Source organism: Scomber scombrus, chromosome 18 (genome assembly GCF_963691925.1).
Source record: "Scomber scombrus chromosome 18, fScoSco1.1, whole genome shotgun sequence".
In the NCBI taxonomy this organism is placed as follows: Eukaryota; Metazoa; Chordata; class Actinopteri; order Scombriformes; family Scombridae; genus Scomber; species Scomber scombrus.
Genome location: NC_084987.1, coordinates 5,954,098 through 5,975,759, shown reverse-complemented (window position 1 = coordinate 5,975,759; position 21,662 = coordinate 5,954,098). Strand labels below are relative to the sequence as shown.

The following is a 21,662-nucleotide window of genomic DNA, read 5'->3' as shown; positions in this document are numbered from 1 at the left end:
TAAGAACGCACCATCAGAGAAACAAGTGCATACAGATGCTCCCTGAGGCCTCCTGAGGTTAAACTTTTGGTTAAACGTCAATCTGACAGCTTTTTCTGACTGTGGACAATAGCAACAACAAAGATAGGAGAGATATAGAAAAGCTGGAAAACACACAATACAGGCAGACTCTAAACTACATGTCAAATATGACCCACTAGTGCATTTGTTTACCTTTAAATTTGGGTTAGGGTTAGATTATCCGATTATTTTTATCTATATATTAATACACTTCACATTTTCATGAACTTTGATGTTATTTGTGGGATTCAAATATCAAGAAAACTAAAAGAATGCCGTTTTACAGCTAAGATATCATGTATACGTCAAAGCAAAAACCTGCTCAAATACAACATTATTACTACAAGATGACAAAAAGGTCATACATTTGATCTATAGCCTAATTTACAGCCTGTATATAATTTGTTTTACATACTTTTACATGCAGTAGCTTATGCATAACCCAGCACCTGAAATGAATACAAAAGAAAAGCCAGTTATCATGAGCGTTCAGTATTTACAGAGACTTTTTATCTACTTAATAGCTTCCAAGTCTTTCACCTACTAAATCACCCCCTTACTCCTTTCTCTCAAACACCAGTCCTTTTGAAATAGGCCCTACACGTAGTTTTTGTTAGGGGCGGTGGCACTGTTGCTGTAGTACTTGGCGGTTCCCCCTGAGCCTCCAGACTTTGGCCTGCTGAAGCAGCACAGTAGACCTCCTCCCAGAAGAAGCAGCACGCCAGCTCCCCAACCCACAAAGATAGACGCTCCCAGTTCCTTCTTCTGGGAAGCAGGAATCAACTGGTCGTTGAAGTTTCGCACAACAATGTTGGCGGACCAGCTGACGGGGATGATCACCAGGAGACCGGCCAGCAGCAGGCCAACCCCGGCTACCAGGCTGATCTTGGGCTTGGCGTCTTCGTTCTCTATGCAGGTGGTGAAGTCAGCGCCGCAGAACAGGATGAGGACGCTGAGGACGCTTAACATGCAGCTGATGATGGTCATGGCGCGGGCGGCCTGAAGGTCAGAGGGCAACACCAGCAGGGAGTCGTAGTTCTTGCACTGTTGCTGGCCGGTACTCTGTACCACGCACTGCATCCACAGGCCCTCCTGACTGCTCTACTCACACACAGACAAAGAGAGAGGGAATTTTAGTCATTTCATACAACAGTCATATCCAGAGTGTAACCAAGTAACTCAAGTACCGCACTGAAATTCAGTTTTGGATCTTCATTTCATGCAATATTTCTATACCACTAGAATTTAGTGTCGTATCGTATCGTATCGTATCGTATCGTATCGTATCGTATTGTATCGTATCGCAGTGCATCATATCGTATCGAAAACGATAAAATCTTAACTTTTGAGTAGAAGTATACTATACTATACTATACTATACTGTACTATTGTCAGATAATTCATGTAATTTTGGCTATAAAATGATTAATTGTTATCAAAATAGTTGCCAATTAATATTTTGTCTATTGACTAGTGTAACACATCATAGACTCTCATTATTATTTGTGATATTTTAAGTACATCACATTATACATATATACATCCATACATACATTTTCAACACTTGCAAAGCAGTATTTTTATATCGCAATATCAGTAAATGTCATATCCTCCAGTACTAATAGACTAGTAATAATAAATTAAGTGTTGCCCTTATTATGGGACCGCAAACCATAAAGAAATTACCTGAAAATGTTATAATGAATTGTATCAAATTGGCTAAACAGTACATCCTCCAGCTGATGACCAATATACTGTAAAATCCCTGACATAACTTAAACAGTTACTTTTAATACAAGAGGTTGAAGTTTTGTCATTACCTGCGCAGTCACAATGTTGGATCCCGTGAAAGACGACACTTTCCAGCGAGGGACAACGCAGCATACGATGGTCCCAATCAGGCCGAGGACCCCGAGGGCCACGCAGACGATCTGAACGCCAACATTTCCCATTCTGGAGGGGACAAGAGAGAGAGAGAGAAAAGAGGAAAATCAAAGTTGTGAGGGAGATAATTACAGTTGTTTCTGAGCTTCAGTAAATTCCTTGAGTGCTACCACAACTTCTCTTTTGTCTGTCTTTTCCTTTAATCTTTAAATTTGGTTTTAAGTAATCTTCTCCCTACTTCCCTCCCCTGGTAACAGAGGAGGCGTTGTTCTCAAAACCATCCAAGATGTGCTGTAAGCGATGTTTATCTTGTGTTACTGCGGAGTTACTCTATCTCTGTGTGTGTTTTTTTGTGATCACATAGCTGAAGAAGTAGTCAGACGAACACAAATTCCCTCTGACAGGTCTTCACAGGATAATGTGTCTGCAGGCTACGTTTTAAAACAGACTCATGTCTTGACAAGTTCCTAGCTGAACCACTCCCTCTCACCTTTCTGCACGGAACATTTGACTTACTAATTATTCGAGGGTCACTATCTAATTCTGCAATCAAAATAAGCAATAATAGCAAAATAAGGTGCGAAGAAGAGATCCCACACCAGAAAAAGGGGTAACAATGATAAATGAAAAGTGATGCTGAGTTTTACTTTCATATAACCTTCAAATGATGAAAAGTTGCAATAAATTCAAATGAAAGAAAAAAGCAAACAATACATTTCAGTTTAAACAGATGAAACATGCTCATATTCCTTCTACACATATTCATATTCATATTTTTTGTTACAAATGCTTCAATAATATTCTTTTCATGTGAGGAAGCCTTCCCTTTTCTTTTTTTTCCCTTTTCTTTTTTTTTTGCCATTGGAGAACATTTTATAGCATTTAATGCCAACAAAAACCCAATTTTAGCCACTTTGAATTGACCATTAAGCCAGTAAGAGTTAGAGCAGCGGTGTGGATTTAGACCAGGACAAAAATATCATACTTTTAAGCATATGTGACCCGCCCCAGATCATAAACTTTCAAAGCAGATTAAACACTGGAAACTAATCTGATGTGTTTCACCGGATTTAAAATGTTTTATATGTTCTGTTTTTCCTGAAAGTTCTGTCATTTTATCCTCAAAATAACTGATACACTGTTTGTGTAAATGAGCATACGTGTATGTTTTTTTAATTAAGAGATACATGCAAAGTCTTTTCAAAACCTCCCCTAAAGCTGAGATAAAAAGAACGGCTTCTGAAAAAAAAGACCTGCTGAGCCTTTTCATCCCTTTTTTTCTCCTGCTCTACTCTCACATCTGTGTTTTTTTGCACTTTTTTTATGATTTTCTGTTGCTGCTCATAAAAAGGTACTCAGCTAATCCTATACCAATCCTTTCATCCTGTGTCATTTCAAGCTTCTGCAGAATCATATCTCTTTTCAAAGCTCAGATTGTCCATTTGAAAGAAAGATGGATAAAATAAAGGATGCCTACCTCTTTATTCTGTGTCCTTGAGATGAAAACAGAAAGAAATTAGGTGTTTTCTCGATGTTCGTCTTGAGGATGCTCTTTGCTGTTATGCACAGACTTTGTGATAAGATGGGATATTTGTAGAGGAATGTGAGGTGTAGGGTGGGGCTGAGATAAAGAAGGGGAGTACACAGGTGGGACTTACCTCAAGACCAGACTGGACATGTCCCATACGTATGTTTCCCTCTCTTTTTACACCTTAGACCTGCTGTGGAGCTAAAGCAGGCTCTGACAAAATACACCTCAGTGGGGTAAAACTAGGATTAAGTTTTTATATGGTCGAATTAGTTTAAGCATCAGTAGTCTTTGATCATTGTTGAGTTATTGTTTTGGATGGTGGTGACTTTAGTTGAGTCTGTTGCTGGTTGCTAGAAAAAAAAAAAAGAAAATACTTGAGTCATCTGGAAAACATCCCACTTTTTACATGCTGTGAGTCAAATCACCTGTATCTGTACACAGGTGTACACCTACTTCTGTCGAAACTGTGATGACAAATCAAAGCAGACTGATTTAGGAAACCGAGACTTTGTGGGTTTTTGCGTAATATTTTGAGGAGGGTTTCATGGATAATGGGAGGAAAATGAGGCCATGAAGGAGCATGTTGTAAGGGTACCCTCTATTTACACATTCGGAAACAAGCAGACAGAGTGACACATTGTTTTGGATTACATATGTACAAATTTAGATCGGTAGTTTCAAGAGTTCAGTGATGGGGGCACACCAAATAAGGAAAGGTGTCAACATGAATTAACTCAAACACGCTAATGTTGTTGACATTTTACTGATATCTGTTTAATGTGCAACTGGCAGATGTGGTGAAAAATGTAACATTATCAACTGCACAGATGTTTTGGTGGGTGTCCATTAACACAAACTGCACCTTTCAGACCTACATATCTTTATTGATACTGTAGTCAATTGTCCAGTAATACAAGTTATATATGAATTTGTAGTTGTTATTGGGTTTTTTTCCTTTCCATTTTCCACTTGTTTCTACTGTACTGCTGTGTCAATTTGAATTTCTTCCAAGGGGGATCAATAAAGATACATCACATCTTATCTTTATGAGAATAATGAAGGTCTACATTACATAGTTAATGTATTATGATTTTATTGGACTGTACAAGCGTTGCTATTATTGTGTCCACAGTTCAGTCCATCTCCTGTGGGATAAAATAAGATGAGAGATAAGATCTAATAAAATGGATCCCTCTCGGGAGAAATTCAAATTGACACAAGTAGTAAATGGGAAGGATAAGGGTTAGCATCGTAATGGTGAAAGTGATACATTCAAATAAAATAAATAAAATAAAATAGAAAATAAAAATGAAATACTATATACAATAAACAATCTCTGTGTAAGTAAACCTGCACTATATAGATGTGCAATGCAGAAGTTCCTTAGGTTATTTTCATGAGTGCAGTGTTCCAAGGATTGACATAGGAAGGACAGCATCACTCTTTTTTTCAGTGGGAGTGGGAGGTACTGGGAGCTGTGGTGTTGTATAGTCTGATGGCTAATGGTTTGAAAGAGGCCCCCAAGCACTTTGAGGCACATGGCTGGATAATAATATCTTTGAAATTGTCTATACAACTGGAAATGAAATACTAACTGTACAAAGGGAATATGGACTGCACTATGGACGAAGAGCTCCAGGGGTTGTGTGTACAGTGCTAAAACTGACCACTATGAGAACAAGAGTTAAGATAAAGATAAGATAATATTTAGGGTTACCACATTATGGAATAGCTTTTCCCACCTGAGAAAAACACTTAACTACTGTTTTGTAAGTGTTTTTCCTCAATGTATTTTGTCTGTGTTATGTATTCCATCCACATGTTTTCATGTATGATGTACAGATGCTGAGACCAATGCCCCCCCTTCACAGAAACGACAATCACGTGTGATTTCTTTTGTGTATAGGGTAAAGCCTTTCAAAAATAGGGGACTGAACTTTTAAAACTGTAATGGGCCGAGAACAGTTTCTGACTTAAATTAAATGGCATATTCGATATAAATATATACACATATATTGTAATTATTTGTTTTGTTCTATGTAGTCATATTATTTTCTGTAATATTGTGTAATTTTAACATTTTTTAGGTGGAGACTTTAAATAAGCCCATTTGAGTTTTCTGCCTCTCCCTGCACTGTATATTATTTATCATTATCCGTCATTTTTTGTGTAAATTTTAACTTGTGCAACAAACTAATCTAAGAGGTAATGTATTCTGTTTTTATTTGACTGTACAGTTATATTATACATTCCCAGAATCCTTGGAGTCCTGTGAGTATTCCTTTCTTTGTGTTTTGTGTCTCTGATGTTCCTTGATGTCAAAGGACTAAAAGAAAGTAAATGATTTAGGTGAAAATTGTGGAAAAATGTGTGTGATAAAAAGTTTGAAGAGCTCCAGTGACCACTGAATTTGTCATAACGATTTACAAAAGGGCTTGAATGAAAGATTGTCCCCTTTAAAATGATACCAAACACAATATTATTTAATATTGACAAATATCCTGAACATAAGCCTAAACCAAGATATGCACTAGCGTCTAAAATGTTTTTTTTCTAAGGGGGAGGTTCTTCAACAGCTGATAACTGTAATACAGCTGTGACTCAGCAAGGGTTATCATACCAAAACATTACAGACGTGGATCCTTTCAAAAATTATAATTAACCTTTGCCAGCTTGACTGGTACCGACGAGTGAAATTGTGACCTCTGGCCCATTAGACTAAGTTGTTGTTTTTATTGTGTCCACAGTCGGGCAGGAGGTAATAATAATAATAATACATTTTATTTATAAAGCACTTTACAATTCCAAAGGAAAACTCACAGTGCTACAAGACAAACAAAACAAAAACAAAACATAAAACATCAGCAAATAATTAAAATACAAAAGATCTATTAAAAAGAAATGTTTTTCTCTTTTTAATCCTGTGGGATGAGGTAACAGCAAAGAGTATTTTTAGGTCGGAAACTGCAGTTGCAACATTATCACCACTAGATGGCGTACTACGAGCTCTCATTTGAATCGATTGATGCTATAGTGCACTGCTGGGAGGGGGCGTGGCCTACACGTAAGACGGACCCAGAATGCGTCCAATCAAACGCGACTATCTGGCGTCTTAATTCCGCCGCGGACCAATCATCGCTCGAGAATCTTGTGCGGGGCTCGGTTTGACTCGGCTTCCTACGTCAGACTCACCGATCACAGAAACGGCCCTGTGTTAAAGTTCCTGGGGGAAGAGTGGAGGGACCCGGACAAACCTAAAAGCTTCAGCTCAGAGGATACATATTTTTACGCCGTTTTCAACCCTGGGAGCAGTGTTGCTAAACCCGAAAAACAAGGTTCGTGGAGAGGGAGGGGTTTGGGGGCGTTTAATCTGTTTCATAAGTCTTATATTACATCGCTAACTAGCCGCGGTTCGGTTGTAGCTGCTACGCTAACTAGCATTAGCTCACAGATTGAACGCTGTTTTTAAATATTTAGCTAAAGCGATATGAATCAAACATTGTGATTAACTTGATCGTCTCCGTTTCTTTTGTTTTTCCCCTGGCTCCTTTTTTCTAAATCTAAAGGTGCAAAAAACAGAGAAAAACCAAGGTCTCGACTGCCTGAGAACGTCAGAAAATAAAGAAAATGGCGGAGCCGGACAAATTAAACATCGACTCTATAATTCAGCGTCTCCTGGAAGGTGAGCAGGACCTAACCCATCTGTGCCGATACATGCACTTAAAGTAGATTATGTGGCACGTGTTGATTATGGTGGTTAAATGTGTGGCGTGTGTCATATTATATCAGGTAAGTCGAGTTAATGTTGTAGCAGCCCTACTAACATTACTAATGACTGCTTTGCCCCACAGTCAATGGTTAGATTTGGTTGATATGGTTGTATCCCTACACATGATTCAGCTACTAATGTTGTTTAATGTAGGAGAACTCATTTACAACCATCTATTTGTGTTTAATTAGAGATATACTGCGAAATCAAGGGGCAAATGGGGGAGGAGAGGGATGGTAGTGCAAAAAAGGGAGGAAAAATCACACATTTTATGCAAAATACATCCTTGTCATACATCACTGGATTAGGGTTTATAGTTTGTGATTCATGCATATGATTTTTTTCCCCATCGAGGAGATGTTGCAGGGCTAAGATTTCCTTTTTGTATCTAGTCTGAACATTTTAATAATGTCATTAGATTGTTGATAACACTATGCACAAATGCATTTCAGTGTCGAAGTGGTTGTTACTTAAAGTTATGTTGCAGCAGCCCTAACATTACTAACGACTGCTTTGCTCCACAGTCGATGGTTAGATTTGGATGAAAAAGGTTGTATCTCTTACACATGATTCAGCTACTAATGTTATTTAATCTGGGAGAGATCATTGACAACTCTATGTGTCTGTTTAATTAGAGATACACACTGTGAAATCAACGGGATAATTAAGGGAGGAGATGGATGGTATGGTGGGAAAAAAAATCACAAGTTTTATGCAAATTAGATTTTTGTCATACATCACTGGATTAGGGTTTATGGTTTGTGATTCATGCATAAGCTTTTTTTTTTCCATCGAGGAGATGTTGCAGGGCTAAGATGTCCTTCTTGTGTCTTGTCTAAACATTTTAATAATATCATTAGATTGTTGATAAAACTGTGCACAAATGCATTTCAGTGTAGAAGTGGTAGTTACTTGTTGATATTTGCATTTGACCCCTTTTCTTTCCCCCCCTTTTCCCCACCAGTGCTTCTCAGTTACATGGGTGGCGACTAGCCTCTGTTGTGCTTACTGTTGTTTTTTTGTTTTTTTTAAAAGGATCTGATTACAAAGTGCAGACACAACCATCAGGCAGAGTGACTTGTTAATGAGGTGTACAAACAGAGATGCTTTGATTGGCACATTGATCACTATATAATGTTGTGTTGAGGCTGCTGGGTTTCGGTCGGGCCTTCTCTTTCTGCTACTGCTGCTGCTGTTGCTGCTGCTCTGCTCTCCAGTGTTTGTTATGAAGATATAAGCACAGCAGTGTTGTTTTAATCCCACCTGTTCCCAGTGGAAACAAATAACATTTCCATTGTTAGGTTAGGTTTTGAAGATTGATTCACTATTTTTGGGTCTCTTTTTTTTGCCAAATTCTTTATCATATGTGAATATTTTCTGGTTTCTTTAGTCTTTTAATGAGATTAAACTGAATGTCTTTTGGTTGTGGACTCTTTGACATTTAAGGATGTCACCTTGGACTTTTGGGGGACACTAATTAACATTTTTTTTTTTTAACCATTTTCTGATTATTAATGGACCAAAACAGATTGGTCGTTAGTAGCAGCTAAAATTGTTTAGGAATGGTAAATTCTTGTTGTGACTATAAATGGCAGCTACGGTATGTAAAAACTGGCCCTACAAGTGTGACACATACCATTCCTAAGCAGTGGATTTTAAATGTCTGACTGTATACAGTGTGCAGAGACAGATTTGTTATGGTTGGTGCTGTCTCTCTGTGTGTGTGTATGAGGGAAAACAGGGATGTTTTATGTGCACATCCACATGATGATTGTGTAACAGGAGCCCGGAGGACATCAAACAGGCGCATAAATCTCTTCAGAATCGACTGTACAGTTCATCTAAAGAGCACAAGAAATAAGGTTGTGACCTCTGTGGTTGTCCTTGCGGGGCAGGTGCAGGTAATTATGCTTGCTTCACACGTAAACCTATATGTGTGTGTGTTTTTGTTTTTTTTCCCCCTGTGGGATCGTCGGTATAGAGACAGTTCTGTGTGTCACAGGAGGAACATGATGTGCTTTAGTTGCTTATAGCGTCTGTAAGGTGTAATGCATAACATGCGCCTTCTAGTTACAGGATCATAAGTGTCTCTGTCTGTAAATGTGGAACGTTTCGGTACAGAGATTTTTTTTCCCCCTCCTCTCAGCAAACAAGTGCTTATAAATGAATCTGACCTTTGCCCTTCTGTTTGTGTACCTTCTTATTATTATCTATATATATGTATTTATAGGCTCCGGCTCGATCGGCCTATGTTGCGCTGAGCTGGTGGATGTGATCGGGATTATTGACAAATATGTATGTGTGAATGGCTGTCACGGCAACCTGAGGTTTGACTTTGACTGTGAACCCTGACGCCGCTGGACTGTGTTTCTACATGGATTGTTATACTTGGGCCGTGATAAGGTTGTCGGCCAAACACAGGAAAAGACAAACAAGCCCGATAGTGGCAGTATTTATAGCCTCTTATGTAACTCACGACCTTTTTTTTTGTGTTGGGTCTGTTTTTTGTGTTGGGTCTGTATTCATGGCTTCATTACTGGGAATAACCACTTTTTAAAAAACTTTTTAATGGCGTGATTGTGTTGATCCCCTACAGTAGACTCTCGTATAACTGCCTCGCCTGCAGTGCTGCATCAAAAAAAAAAGATTGATAAATTATTCCACACTGTCTCCGACTCCGTCTTTCCTGTCTGCGTGTGTGGAAAAAAAACAACGTAACCCTCCTGCTCTCCGACCGTGTTTTGAGACCAAACCAATTAAATGTGTTTGAGATCGAGAGCCAGTTTCAATTGGATTACCTACATAGATCTAGAGCTGAGTGAACCCTGGGAACGTACGTGTGTCTGTGTGTGTGTGTGTTGCTAATAGCTATCTGAAGAGCGTGACATCACATGAGCCCAGTCGGAGCAGCCTACACCAATTCAGTCAGGAGCGCCGGACCAAACCAACTGTTGATTTCAAAGCGCTGCCCCCCTCACTGACCCCTGAAACCCCGCCGGCTTTTCTGTTGCACTGGTCCAGCTCAGCTCTTTGTTTTCAGCACACAGCGTCTTTTTTTTGTCTGTACCCCTCATGATAAGCTCACTGTTTCCCACTGGCTATGTGGCTAACTTTGGAGTAAGCTCTGTCAGGGCTTAGCCTTCTGTAATCCTGCTTTAAAGTGACAAGCAGTGCCGCAGTATTTATACCTACTTTCCCCCCTGTTTAGGACCTCGCTTTTAGTCGTCTCTTCAGGACAGTCAGTGCCATTTATTTGTTTATTTATTATTTTTTTTACGTCCCATTTTGTTTGACTTTTACTTCTCTCTCTCCAAATGCTTTGCGCAAGCGCTGTTGAAACTGGATTAGTTTGTTTGATAGATGTTGGGTAGGGAAGTTTTAGGTGTGTGTGTAATAAAAATATGTGATATGATATCTTCAAGTTACAGCTTGTTGTTTGTACAAAAACGTGATCGGCACGCCTGTTTCCATGTCTCTAAAACAATCTGTTATCTTGTCACAATTAAAGGGAAGTCGCCATGTTGAAATAACAGATTAAAATATAGGGAGCGAAAAATATAAACACGTATGTGTGTGTATATAAATGACCGCAAAGTCTTTTAGATAAACAACAAAATAATAACCATTCAGTATTTGAAAGGGTTTAGGATGAAGTAAATAAACCCCTTTTTTTATCTTGACACAATTAATGGGAAGTCGACATATAGAGCTGCAACGGATTATTTTCATTATTGATTAATATGTTTATTTTCTCAATTAAGTAATTAGTAGTTTGGTCCAAAAAATGATGAAAAATTGTGTTTCCCAACATTCTTTTTTTTGTTCCAACCAGCTGTCTACAACCTAAAAATATTAAGTTTATTATCATACAGGATAAAAGAAACCAGAGAATATTCACATCTGAGAATCTTGATATGAAAATATGACAAAAAATATATATAATAGATTATCATAATAGTTTAGGATTAATTTAATAGTTAGCAACTCAATAAAAATTAATCTGCATCCAGTTGTGAGATTTAGATTCTCGTTTTAAAGTTTATTTATTTGTCATTCAAATTATATCTATTTAATACATACAGTGGAACAAATTGCAAAAGAAATGGAATAAATAACTAAACATAACTTAAACCCATAAGAACAATTAAAAAAGGCAGCCGTTAAAAAAAAAGACCAGTGCTACACTGAAATTTAATTTAATCCACCTTTATCTCAAAGATTTGGTGTAATTAATGTGTTTATTTATTTTGATCTCTTTTAGCTCTGTGAATATCCCACGAGTCCGTCACTCTCCTTTTTTCACTCATTCACTTCTCACTGTACATAAACACTAAATGTTCTCTCAATAGTGAACAGCAAATCAAGATTTCAGACACTTAACTACTCGTCATCATCATCAGCTGTAGAGTCACGCAAAAGTCAAATGTTGAGCATTGCATTGTGGGATTGTTTGCAGAAAGTAGTGTACATGGACACTACGGTATTTAAAGCACTAAAATGTTACATAGTGGAGATATTTACACACTGCGTTCAGACACTTCAGATAAAATGGCGGAGGGTAAATGAATCATTTCAGACACAGTCCACGAGTTCAGTGTGATAAGTTGTGTAGTTGTGACGTTTTTTTTTCATCGCAGTATCAACATTTTGTGTAGTTAAACACCTGCTCTGACAAGCCAAATCAAAGGCTCGCTGTCCGCATGGTTCGAACAAATGAGTGGAAACCTTCTTCTGAGCGCGCTCTGATCGACGGCTCTCCGCTGTGTGCAGTTTTTACCGCAGACTTAAAGTTGGGTGATTATAGCCTCAAAATTATACCACGATATTTTAAGGAAATTTGTGATATTATGACGATATAGAAAAAAACCCCACTGAACAACGTTTTATCGGTGATTACAGCTTGCAAACAAAAAGAAGGGCACTTTCCATCCTTCTGTTCCAAAGAGCTACTGTCTCTGATGACGGACTGCCTAATTCAAAATGTGGATCTATTGCTGCGATCCATTTATGTTGGCAGCCAGAGCTGGGGAATGATGTCACACCCGAGTTTTTACGAGTCAGAAAACCAGTTGTAGCCAGGTTAGCCACTGATAGAAATACCAGTTGATTAAAAATGCATTTCACTGTATTTTGCACGTACAAACAGCGTAGCAACATGTAGTTGGACAGTGTTGTGTGTCTTTAAAGAGACACAAATGGGACAAAAGTGCCACTAAACAGGATATTACTACAATTCTCACACTGTTGATGCACGAGGCAGCCATGTAGGATTTTGAGGTCGGGGCTGATGTGGTACGTCCAGCTTTCTGAGTTGGAGATGTGACTTCAGGGGGCGTTCCAGTTGAAATTTCCGACTGGGAACTCAACTGGAACACACCATAAGTCAAACGGTTGCTGTTTACACTACAGAGAGATAAACATGTCTTCTGTTCAGCCTCAGATGATCAGAGAGGAGAGGGAGAGAGAGAGCGAGTGTAATCTCACTGTCTTATTTTTATATAATGTTAGTTGGGACACCAGTTTAATTAGTGGATTTATAGCTAACGATGATTAGTTTTATCCACCACTGATCTGCCTGCCTTTTGCTCATTTGGCATTTAAAAGCAGCAGAAGTAGAAAACCTGAAAATCAATCCTATAAAAACCTATCAAGTGAGAGATCTGCTCACATCCAGCCGTGAAATAAACCTCAGTGAGACAGTCGGAGGCTCTTCTGTCTCCACGTTTAACTGCCTGACGGTACAGTTAAGAGATTCCTTCTCATTAGCGAGGCTCGTTCCTGCTCTGGCATAAAGCAGAAGCAGCAGCACATGTAGGAATGGGGGCGTGATTGATTTTGTCGGTGATGCAAAACAAAAACAAAAAAAAGCAGCATCGTTCTTGCATAATTAGGCCGCAACACACACACACACAGTCACAGTAATATAGTCTCATTGCGTCACGTCCACGCCCGCCGTTGGCATGTCAATGGGTAAATATTTTTTATCTGAATTGCCTTGCTGGAAGTGAAGTCATACCCATAAGAGTCCCACCTTTTTTATTATATTTTTTTATAGCATTAAAGCCGTGACAACACACATTTGATGTAATGTGGGATTTTGGAATACATTTGTCACACTTTGATTAAAATAATCAAATCTTTTATCATTATGTGTGACTTCGCTCCAAGTGTGTGTGAAAGTTTAAGGAGAAACTTATTGCACAAAAAAGAAGAAAAAATCCACAATACAAGAAATATACATATTACATACTTCTACATTGAGATTGAGAAAAGAGAACACACTGCTTAGTTTTTCATTTGTCTTTATTTCTTTACTTTACTTTTATGGGTTTCATTGGCTCCTCCTGCACATTCCTATTTTCCTAATCTCAATGTTCTGCATGTATTATGTATATTTCTTGTATCCTGTGTTCTTCTATGTGCAATACATAAAAAAAATTGGAGAAGAGAAGAATAACTAATTAAAGAGAAATGTGCAAGAGGAGCCAGTGAAACCTGTCAGGGCTTGTTGGGTTTCCCTCCTATTGTGAGACATACGACCAAAACTAAAGAAAATATTGAATAGTCTGATTCACTACTCTTAAGTTTTTGTTTTATTTCTCAGCCTTTTATGGGTTTCATTGGACATTTCTCTTCCCCTAATCTCAATGTTCTACATGTGTTATGTATGTTTCTTGTATTTATTTATTATTTTGAAAATATATACATATAAGACAACAATGACTAATAAAAGAGAAATGTGTAAGAAGAGACAATGAAACCCATGAATACTTGGACTTGGCCCTTCTAATGCATACAAGAGCTAAACAAAAACATAAAAATAATGTTTAAATATCTATAATATCTATTAACTTGGTAAAGATATACATTATAAAAACTTAAGAGTAAAGAGTTACAAATACATACAAAAAAAAGAAAAACTAAGGTGTTACAAGTCTTAACACCTTAGTTTTTTTCTCTTTCTTATATGTGCAATTAAATTAAATTAAAATATTCACTGACGCTTTCTAATTCGAGGTTTATCAAGCCTCTCCTTTAAACTTTCACACATAAATGGAGCAAAACATTTATTCCAAAAATCCCACTTTACATCCAATATGTGTTTTCATGGCTTCATTTTTACATGATGAGCACAGTTTATACTTCATTTCTCAGTCTTAGTTTTAATTTGCAGCTGTGTTATTACAGCCAACTGTAGTCCTAGTCATGTGTTTGCAGTCTCTCTCTTTTTTTTTTTTCTGCAGCTACATCAAGCAGAAACGAGGGGAAGTGGGTTTCACGTCTGTCTCCCAGCTTTCGTTTGAGCTTCTGCCCGAGCAAAGAGAGATTTGCTTTTAAAAGGCTGACAACATCAGACCTAGTTTCCACTCAGCGGCTCTTGTCAGACGTTGCATCTCTCTCTCTCTCTCTCTAGCAAACTGTGCAGAGGGTTCTCTTGATTTTAATAATAAGATAATATTCAAATGTTGTGATCACCTGATGATGATGAAGAAGCAGCTGAAGTGGCCCAGTTAACAGAATTTGACGGCATTTGGCTCGTGGGAGGTGTTAACTCGCCAGTCTGGGAGTCTGACTCAAAAAAATCAGAGGATCACATTTCACTGCTGTGCTATGTTCATTCAGTGTTTCTAACAGCTCTGTAAAAATAGGTGTGTCCTAGCCTAGTGGAGTCATTTTTATCTCCCTTTGTCTCACGTGTTGTTTTTCTTGTTTGTCTCACAGTTAAGGGCTCTCGGCCAGGGAAGAACGTCCAGCTGACAGAAGGCGAGATCCGCGGCCTTTGCCTCAAATCTCGTGAAATCTTCCTGAGCCAGCCAATCCTGCTCGAGTTAGAGGCTCCTCTCAAAATCTGTGGTGAGTTTTGAGCGTGTGAAGCAGTGTCTCTGTTGACTCTGATGCATAAGAAGAAAGTCATTACTTGTGGGTTTTTTGTGTGTGCATGATTTACTAGACTGTCTGCTCATCTGTGGTTGAGAGTGTCAGCTCATAAGTGTTGACTCTGCAGCTACACCCAGCAGCAGCAGCAGTGACAGCATGCATGTTTTAAACTCACGGTTCTCTGCTGCCCCCTGCAGGAGATGTCCACGGTCAGTACTATGATCTGCTCCGACTCTTTGAATATGGAGGATTCCCCCCAGAAAGCAACTACCTGTTCCTGGGTGACTACGTGGACAGAGGGAAGCAGTCGCTGGAGACGATCTGCCTGCTCCTAGCCTACAAGATCAAATACCCAGAGAACTTTTTCCTGCTGCGTGGCAACCATGAATGCGCGTCTATAAACCGAATCTATGGCTTTTATGATGAGTGTAAGTGCAGAGAAGAGCTGTGATTATAATTAAAAAAAAAAAAAAAAAAAAAGCAGAGAGAAACACTCATCACTCTATATACTCATCTTTCTCTCTTTTTTTTCTTTTCTTGTTGGTAGGTAAGCGAAGGTATAACATTAAGCTGTGGAAGACCTTCACAGACTGCTTCAATTGTTTACCTGTGGCTGCCATCGTAGACGAGAAAATCTTCTGCTGTCACGGAGGTAGGCTTTGTTAATAAAAAGCTGTTTTTATGTCTGCTTTAGTGGGTGAGAATCAAACTAAGATGGATGTTTGTGCTCTCTCTCTCTCTCTCTCTCTCTCTTTCCAGGCCTCTCTCCTGATCTTCAGTCTATGGAGCAGATCCGCAGAGTAATGCGACCCACAGACGTGCCTGACCAGGGTTTGTTGTGCGACCTGCTGTGGGCCGATCCAGACAAAGACGTCCTCGGCTGGGGAGAAAACGACCGCGGTGTCTCCTTCACGTTCGGGGCAGATGTGGTGGCCAAATTTTTGCACAAACACGACATGGACCTAATATGCAGGGCACATCAGGTAACGCGTGCCTGCTGTTTGTGGACAGATTAAAAGGCCGGGAGGCATTTTGACTCCCGTTAACTGAAGCTTTGGGACTTTCGTTTGTCCTCTTTTTTTTTATTATTTCATGAAAGGAATAGTAGTTTAAAAATTACAAGCTCTTGACTTTTACATTCATTTCACTATAAATTAGATTACCAGGTAATTTACACATAAGTTGCTAGTATGTAATATTTTGTATATAATGTAATAATTATCCACAGTAATGAGAAACAGTGACATGTAGTGGTACTGAATATTAGAGCTGCAACAATTAATCAATTAGTCAATGGACAAAACATTTCTCAGCTACTATTTTTAGCTTTTAAATTCAATTCAATGCTTTAATTGTCATTACATAATGTACAACTACATTAAGTGTATCCAGTGGCATCGTACAGTAAAAATAACTACATATAGTGACATATAAACTACACACAAGTAGACACATACAGTATTGTCTTTATGAATAAATAAATAAAAACTAACGATAAATAGCATAAACAGAGGTCTAAAAGCAGAGTTAGTGACATTTTCTGGTTCCAGCTTCTCATATGCGAGTTATTTTCAATTTTTTTCTTTTATGACTGAATTTAATATTTCAATTTATTTATTATTTACTGTCAGACAAAACAAGCAAATTGAAGATATCACAAAGGCCTTTTAAGGAATTGTGGATGCGATTTTTTTCTTTCTTTTTTAACATTTCACAGACTAAATCATTAATTAACAAAATAATCTGCAGATTAATTGATAATGAGAATAATAGTTAGTTGCAGCCCTACTGAAAATATAGATGAATAAATACATTTACTTTAGTAGGGCACCTTTTCAGAAGAAATACTTCACAAGAATAAAACTTGAAAAAACTTTAAAAACATGCAAACATTAAAAACAAAGGCAATAAAAAAAATATACAATCAATAAAGCAGAAGCAAGAAAAACAATAATAAACCAGATTAAAACATAGAAACTCGTTAAAAAAATCTCTTTTAGTAGGTTTTTTCTTTTGCTTGTATTTTCATGTCTGTGATATTGACACTCTTCTTCTCTTCTTTTTTTTTTTTAAGGTGGTAGAAGACGGATATGAGTTTTTTGCAAAGAGGCAACTCGTTACTTTGTTCTCGGCTCCTAACTACTGCGGAGAGTTTGACAACGCTGGTGCCATGATGAGTGTGGACGAGACGCTCATGTGCTCCTTCCAGGTGTGTAGGAAGCATTAAAAGAACAATATAGAATACAGAGTGGATCAATTTGAGTATTTCTTGAGTTCATTTCTTTTTCTTTGTTCTTTCTCTCACAGATTTTGAAGCCAGCAGATAAGAAATTGTATCCTTACGGAGGAGGAGGAGGAATGGGATCTGGACGACCGGTCACCCCACCACGAAACTCAGCCAAGTCCGCCAAGGCCAAGAAATAACACCCACTTGGATCCCCCTCCCACAAAAAAACCTGCCACCCCCTCGTCGGCCCAACACTCTTTTTTTTTTCTTTTCTTTTTTCTTCTACCTCCCCAAACTTGTTTCTTCTCCCTCGTCACCAAAATGGCAACAAAGCAAACAAGTGTCCAGGGTTCAATCATGTTTTTGTTTTTTTCTTTCTTTCTCTTTTAAAACTATTTTTAACTGTTTGTTTGACTGTTTGCGTGCAATTGTGTGTGTGAGAGAGTGTGTGTGTGTTTAAAAAAACAGAAAAAAAGGTTTAAAAAAAAGAAAAGAAAAAGTGAGAATGACACAGAGGAGTTGCTGTATATTCTGTATTTGTGTTTTTTTTGTTTTCTTTTCTTTTCTTCCTCTGTTCTGTTTTTTTCCTGTCATTCGTAGAGATGGGTGAAGCCCCATCTGTGATGTAAAGTTTTAAAAAAAATATGGGTGCAGGAGGAGGGAGGGGGGAGGGGGGGAGAGAAAGAGAGACATACAGAGAGAGAGAGAAAGAGAGAGAGAGGAGCCTTAGCTGTTTATGTTGAGGCCCTGCACTGTTTCAATGCTAAACACAAGCTTTTGTACATCCTGTTACGGAGATCTGTGTATGTCTGTGTGATGGGTGAGGTGAGGAGTGGGAGGGTGGATGGGAGGGGAAAGGGGGGGGTAAAGGAGGCGGGATGGGGGGATGAAATTGCACGGTCAAAATGGTAACGACACATACCACACACTGGGTGCACTGGTGGATATACTGTATGTGCAGGTGAAATTCACAATGAGATATATATATATATATAAAAAAAAGAGAAAACTATCTTTCCTTTTTTGAGAACCAATGACTTGAGAACAGTCGTGGATGTGAAATAGTTTTTTTCTTTTTTTGCTTTGTTTTGTAGATATATGAAACAGACATGGTTTGATTATTTTACTTCCTTTCTTTCTTTCTTTCTTGTTTTCTTTATTTTGTTGTTTTTAGTTCACTGAAATTTGAAGATAAATAAAAATAACCATTTATTTGACATTTTTGCCACCATGCTGATCACTTTGTGTTTGCGCTATCACGTCATTGTCATGTTTTTAACAGAGACCTTCGTCCGTGCATTATAGCGGCTGCTGCTTCTGTCATTTTTATTTTTCTTTCTTTCTTTTAGTGCTCCATCTTTGAATTAACAATACAGATACTGGATGCTTGAAACTGGTTATAATGGCCCAATTTTCATGTTGCTTCAGTGTGATATAGCCAGAGGTAATTAACTGACCAAAGCTGGTTAAGGACCAGAAATTGCCTTTTTTCTTAAATAATAAAAACATCTTTAATTCGGATTCTCTTCAATACTAAATTTTGACTTTTCCAGATGATTGTTGAGACAAACTTGGCTGATTTTAAAGTATTATGTGAGTGGATACGAGCAGCATTAATTAACTAAAGCTAAACATGACTCCCCTCATAATAACATAATATAACTACACCATGTGGAGTTTTATATGTCCTGCATTTAATCAGCTTTTACACAACATATGCAAAACGCCTACTGAGGAGTGAAGAGTGGCTTTGAAGGTTTTCCATATTTTTTAATTTTAATTTTTTCTGATCAAAAGCAAAAAAAAAAGAAAAAAAGACAAGAAACAAAACCCCTCTCAAAGTGAGATGCGACTGTGCGTCACTGCTCCGACCTTTGTGGCTAGTCAAGAGCTCTTCACTTGAGTCTGTGGTATAAACAAAGAGTGGGTTTATTTAAATCTAAAACCCACACAAGACTGGTAAAGCTATAACTGGGGGACGAGACAGTGGTGGTGATACTCTGAGGAAAAAGAAAACAATGATTTATCAGTTTTATGACGTAATCGTGGACAGTTTTTTTTTTGTTGTTTTTTTTTAAACTGATGGAGAATTTGAGCACAAAACCATTTAAAAGACAAACATACATAATTGATTCATAGCTTATTAAAGTTGTGGTTCCCAGGTGCTGTATAGCAATTAAACTCATACTTTTTTAAAATGCTTTTTTTATTTAATTTTATTGGTTATTGAAAAATATATTAGCAAGAATATGGAAATACTTGCATTGCTTGTGACTGCAATCATCTGCTCTTAAAGTATGTCGTGCTTTTATTTTTAGCGGGTAACATTAATTAAGAGCCATATAAGACACAGAATCTAATAGCTTTCATATACAGTATTTGGAAGATTTATCAATATGTGTGTATCCTGTGACAACTGTGAACCCTTCAAATGAAACTTCCAAGACTTTTTCTTTTCTTTCCTTTTTTTCTTTCCTTTTTTTTCCAACATGTTAACGTCACAATCTACTGTGCAATAATAATAAGATCAGCTGGCGTACAGGGTGTCCTCAGTAAAGACAGTCCAGGAGGCTGTTGCAACTGGTTATAGGAAAAAAAAGAAGAAAAAGTTAAAAAAAAAAAAAAATCTCTCTCTCTCTCTTTACAGTATTTCAGGGTATCTCACTGCCCATTTCTAATAACCAAAACACACCTTTTCTTCTTTATTTTGTCCTTTTTTCCCCCCTCCTAATAATACACAACTAGTATGTGTACTTTACTTTGTTTGCTGTCTGTCCTCATCCCCCTCTCTGCCCCCCCCCTCAAAATACCCCCCCACCATCACCACCACTACCACTCTCTCTCTCTTTGTCCAAGTATGAACACGCGCCACCGACCGCAGCGCTCCAGACTTGCAGAGCCGGTTAAATAATATTTGGTCATGTATGTAACGGGGGGAGGAAGAAGGATGGATTTTTAGATGCTCTGCTTTGCTGACGTAATCCCACATTTCTCCTTAAAAAATTGTTTTTAAAAAAAAATTTAAGCAAGAGTTTTTTCAACTCAGTACCTCAGAAAATAAAATGTTTGATTTTTTTTTTCTTTTTTCCCCCCCTTTTTTAAAATTAAAAATCAATATAGGTAAGATTTAAATCAATATCCTGCTTGGCTTTTTAATAATAATAATAATAATAATAATAATAATGCTAATAATAATAGCGCGACTCATTACTGCATTAGATAGTGTGTGTGTGTGTGTGTGTGTGTGTGTGTGTGTGTGTGTGTGTGTGTGTGTGTGTGTGAGGGGTGGACGGGGTAGGAAAAAAAAAATAGGAAAAAAAACCAACTCATTGATTGACTTGTGTGCTCATTGTTCAATTCACATCCAGTAAGATCAACTCAGGAAGTGAAATTTCAAATTAAAACAGTATGAGGAAAATCATACTTATATTTGTATACTTGGGAACATACGTGAATAAACGCCATTATTACTGAATATTTCACACATTTAGGTGGCTTGAAAGTTTATTTTAAAGCTTTTTAAAAGTGGTTAAATTGAGATAAGTGTAGCCCCCAAAACTGGCATGCTGGCAAGTCCACGGAGGGAAAAACTTCTTTTTTTTTTTGCTTAGAAAGTTATTTCTTCTGCTTTGTATATGATAAAAGTTGAATAAGAAGTATGTTGACAGATGAAAAAAAATGTACATTTAGAGAAATATATGTTGATTAAAGTGGATAATAAGAATAATAATGATTAAAAAAAAAAAAAAAAAGTTAATATAAGGCTTTGAGAGCTGTAATGTTTCGGAGATTATCTCTAATTGAAGAGAGAGTTTGTGTCTCCAGCAATGCAAAACAATTAAATGGTTCATGTAAGACTTAATATAGCGCTGAAAATGGCGTCCATTATGTAGATCTCCATCATCTGATTAAATGGTCCAAGCAGCCCCCCCCCCCCCCCCCCCCCCCCCGCTAGAGGCCACTTCCATCTCCATACAGCTGTACAAAAACCTCCGCTTCTAACATTTTTTATCTTGTTACTTCTATATTTACCGTTGTTATTACCTCTTTAAAAGAATCTGCTCTTTAATCACTTTTTCTTTTTTTTTCTTTTTTTGTTCGTATTTGTTTTTACTGGCAAATTTTAAGAAAAAACAACACACACACAAAAAAAAAACCCCAACGCTATAGGTTAAAACCGCATAGGATTTTTTTAATCGATCAGGGATGTTTTTTGCACCATGCACTGTCGCTGGGTAGATATGAAATTATTCCAATAAAGAAGAAGAAAAAAAAAAAAGAGAAAAAAAAGATGAAATTAACAGTATTTTTAT

The 21,662-nt window shown here is 37.7% G+C and overlaps 2 protein-coding genes across 2 annotated transcripts; one reads left to right on the top strand and one right to left on the bottom strand.

Annotated features, from left to right (window-relative positions):
- Positions 1 to 657: 657 nt before the first annotated feature.
- cldni (claudin i) lies at positions 658 to 2,012 on the bottom strand. Its single transcript, XM_062438509.1, has 2 exons — positions 1,881 to 2,012; positions 658 to 1,161 (listed from the first exon to the last, which is right to left on the bottom strand). Exons 1-2 carry the CDS (start codon positions 2,010 to 2,012, stop codon positions 658 to 660), a joined length of 636 nt encoding a protein of 211 aa, XP_062294493.1.
- Positions 2,013 to 6,668: 4,656 nt separating this feature from the next.
- Positions 6,669 to 18,566, top strand: ppp1caa (protein phosphatase 1, catalytic subunit, alpha isozyme a). The gene is made up of 8 exons (XM_062438248.1): positions 6,669 to 6,810; positions 7,042 to 7,157; positions 14,967 to 15,098; positions 15,320 to 15,550; positions 15,670 to 15,774; positions 15,882 to 16,105; positions 17,197 to 17,331; positions 17,430 to 18,566. The coding sequence occupies exons 2-8, from the start codon at positions 7,103 to 7,105 to the stop codon at positions 17,544 to 17,546; spliced, it is 999 nt and encodes a 332-aa protein (XP_062294232.1). The 5' UTR covers positions 6,669 to 6,810; positions 7,042 to 7,102; the 3' UTR covers positions 17,547 to 18,566.
- Positions 18,567 to 21,662: the final 3,096 nt, after the last annotated feature.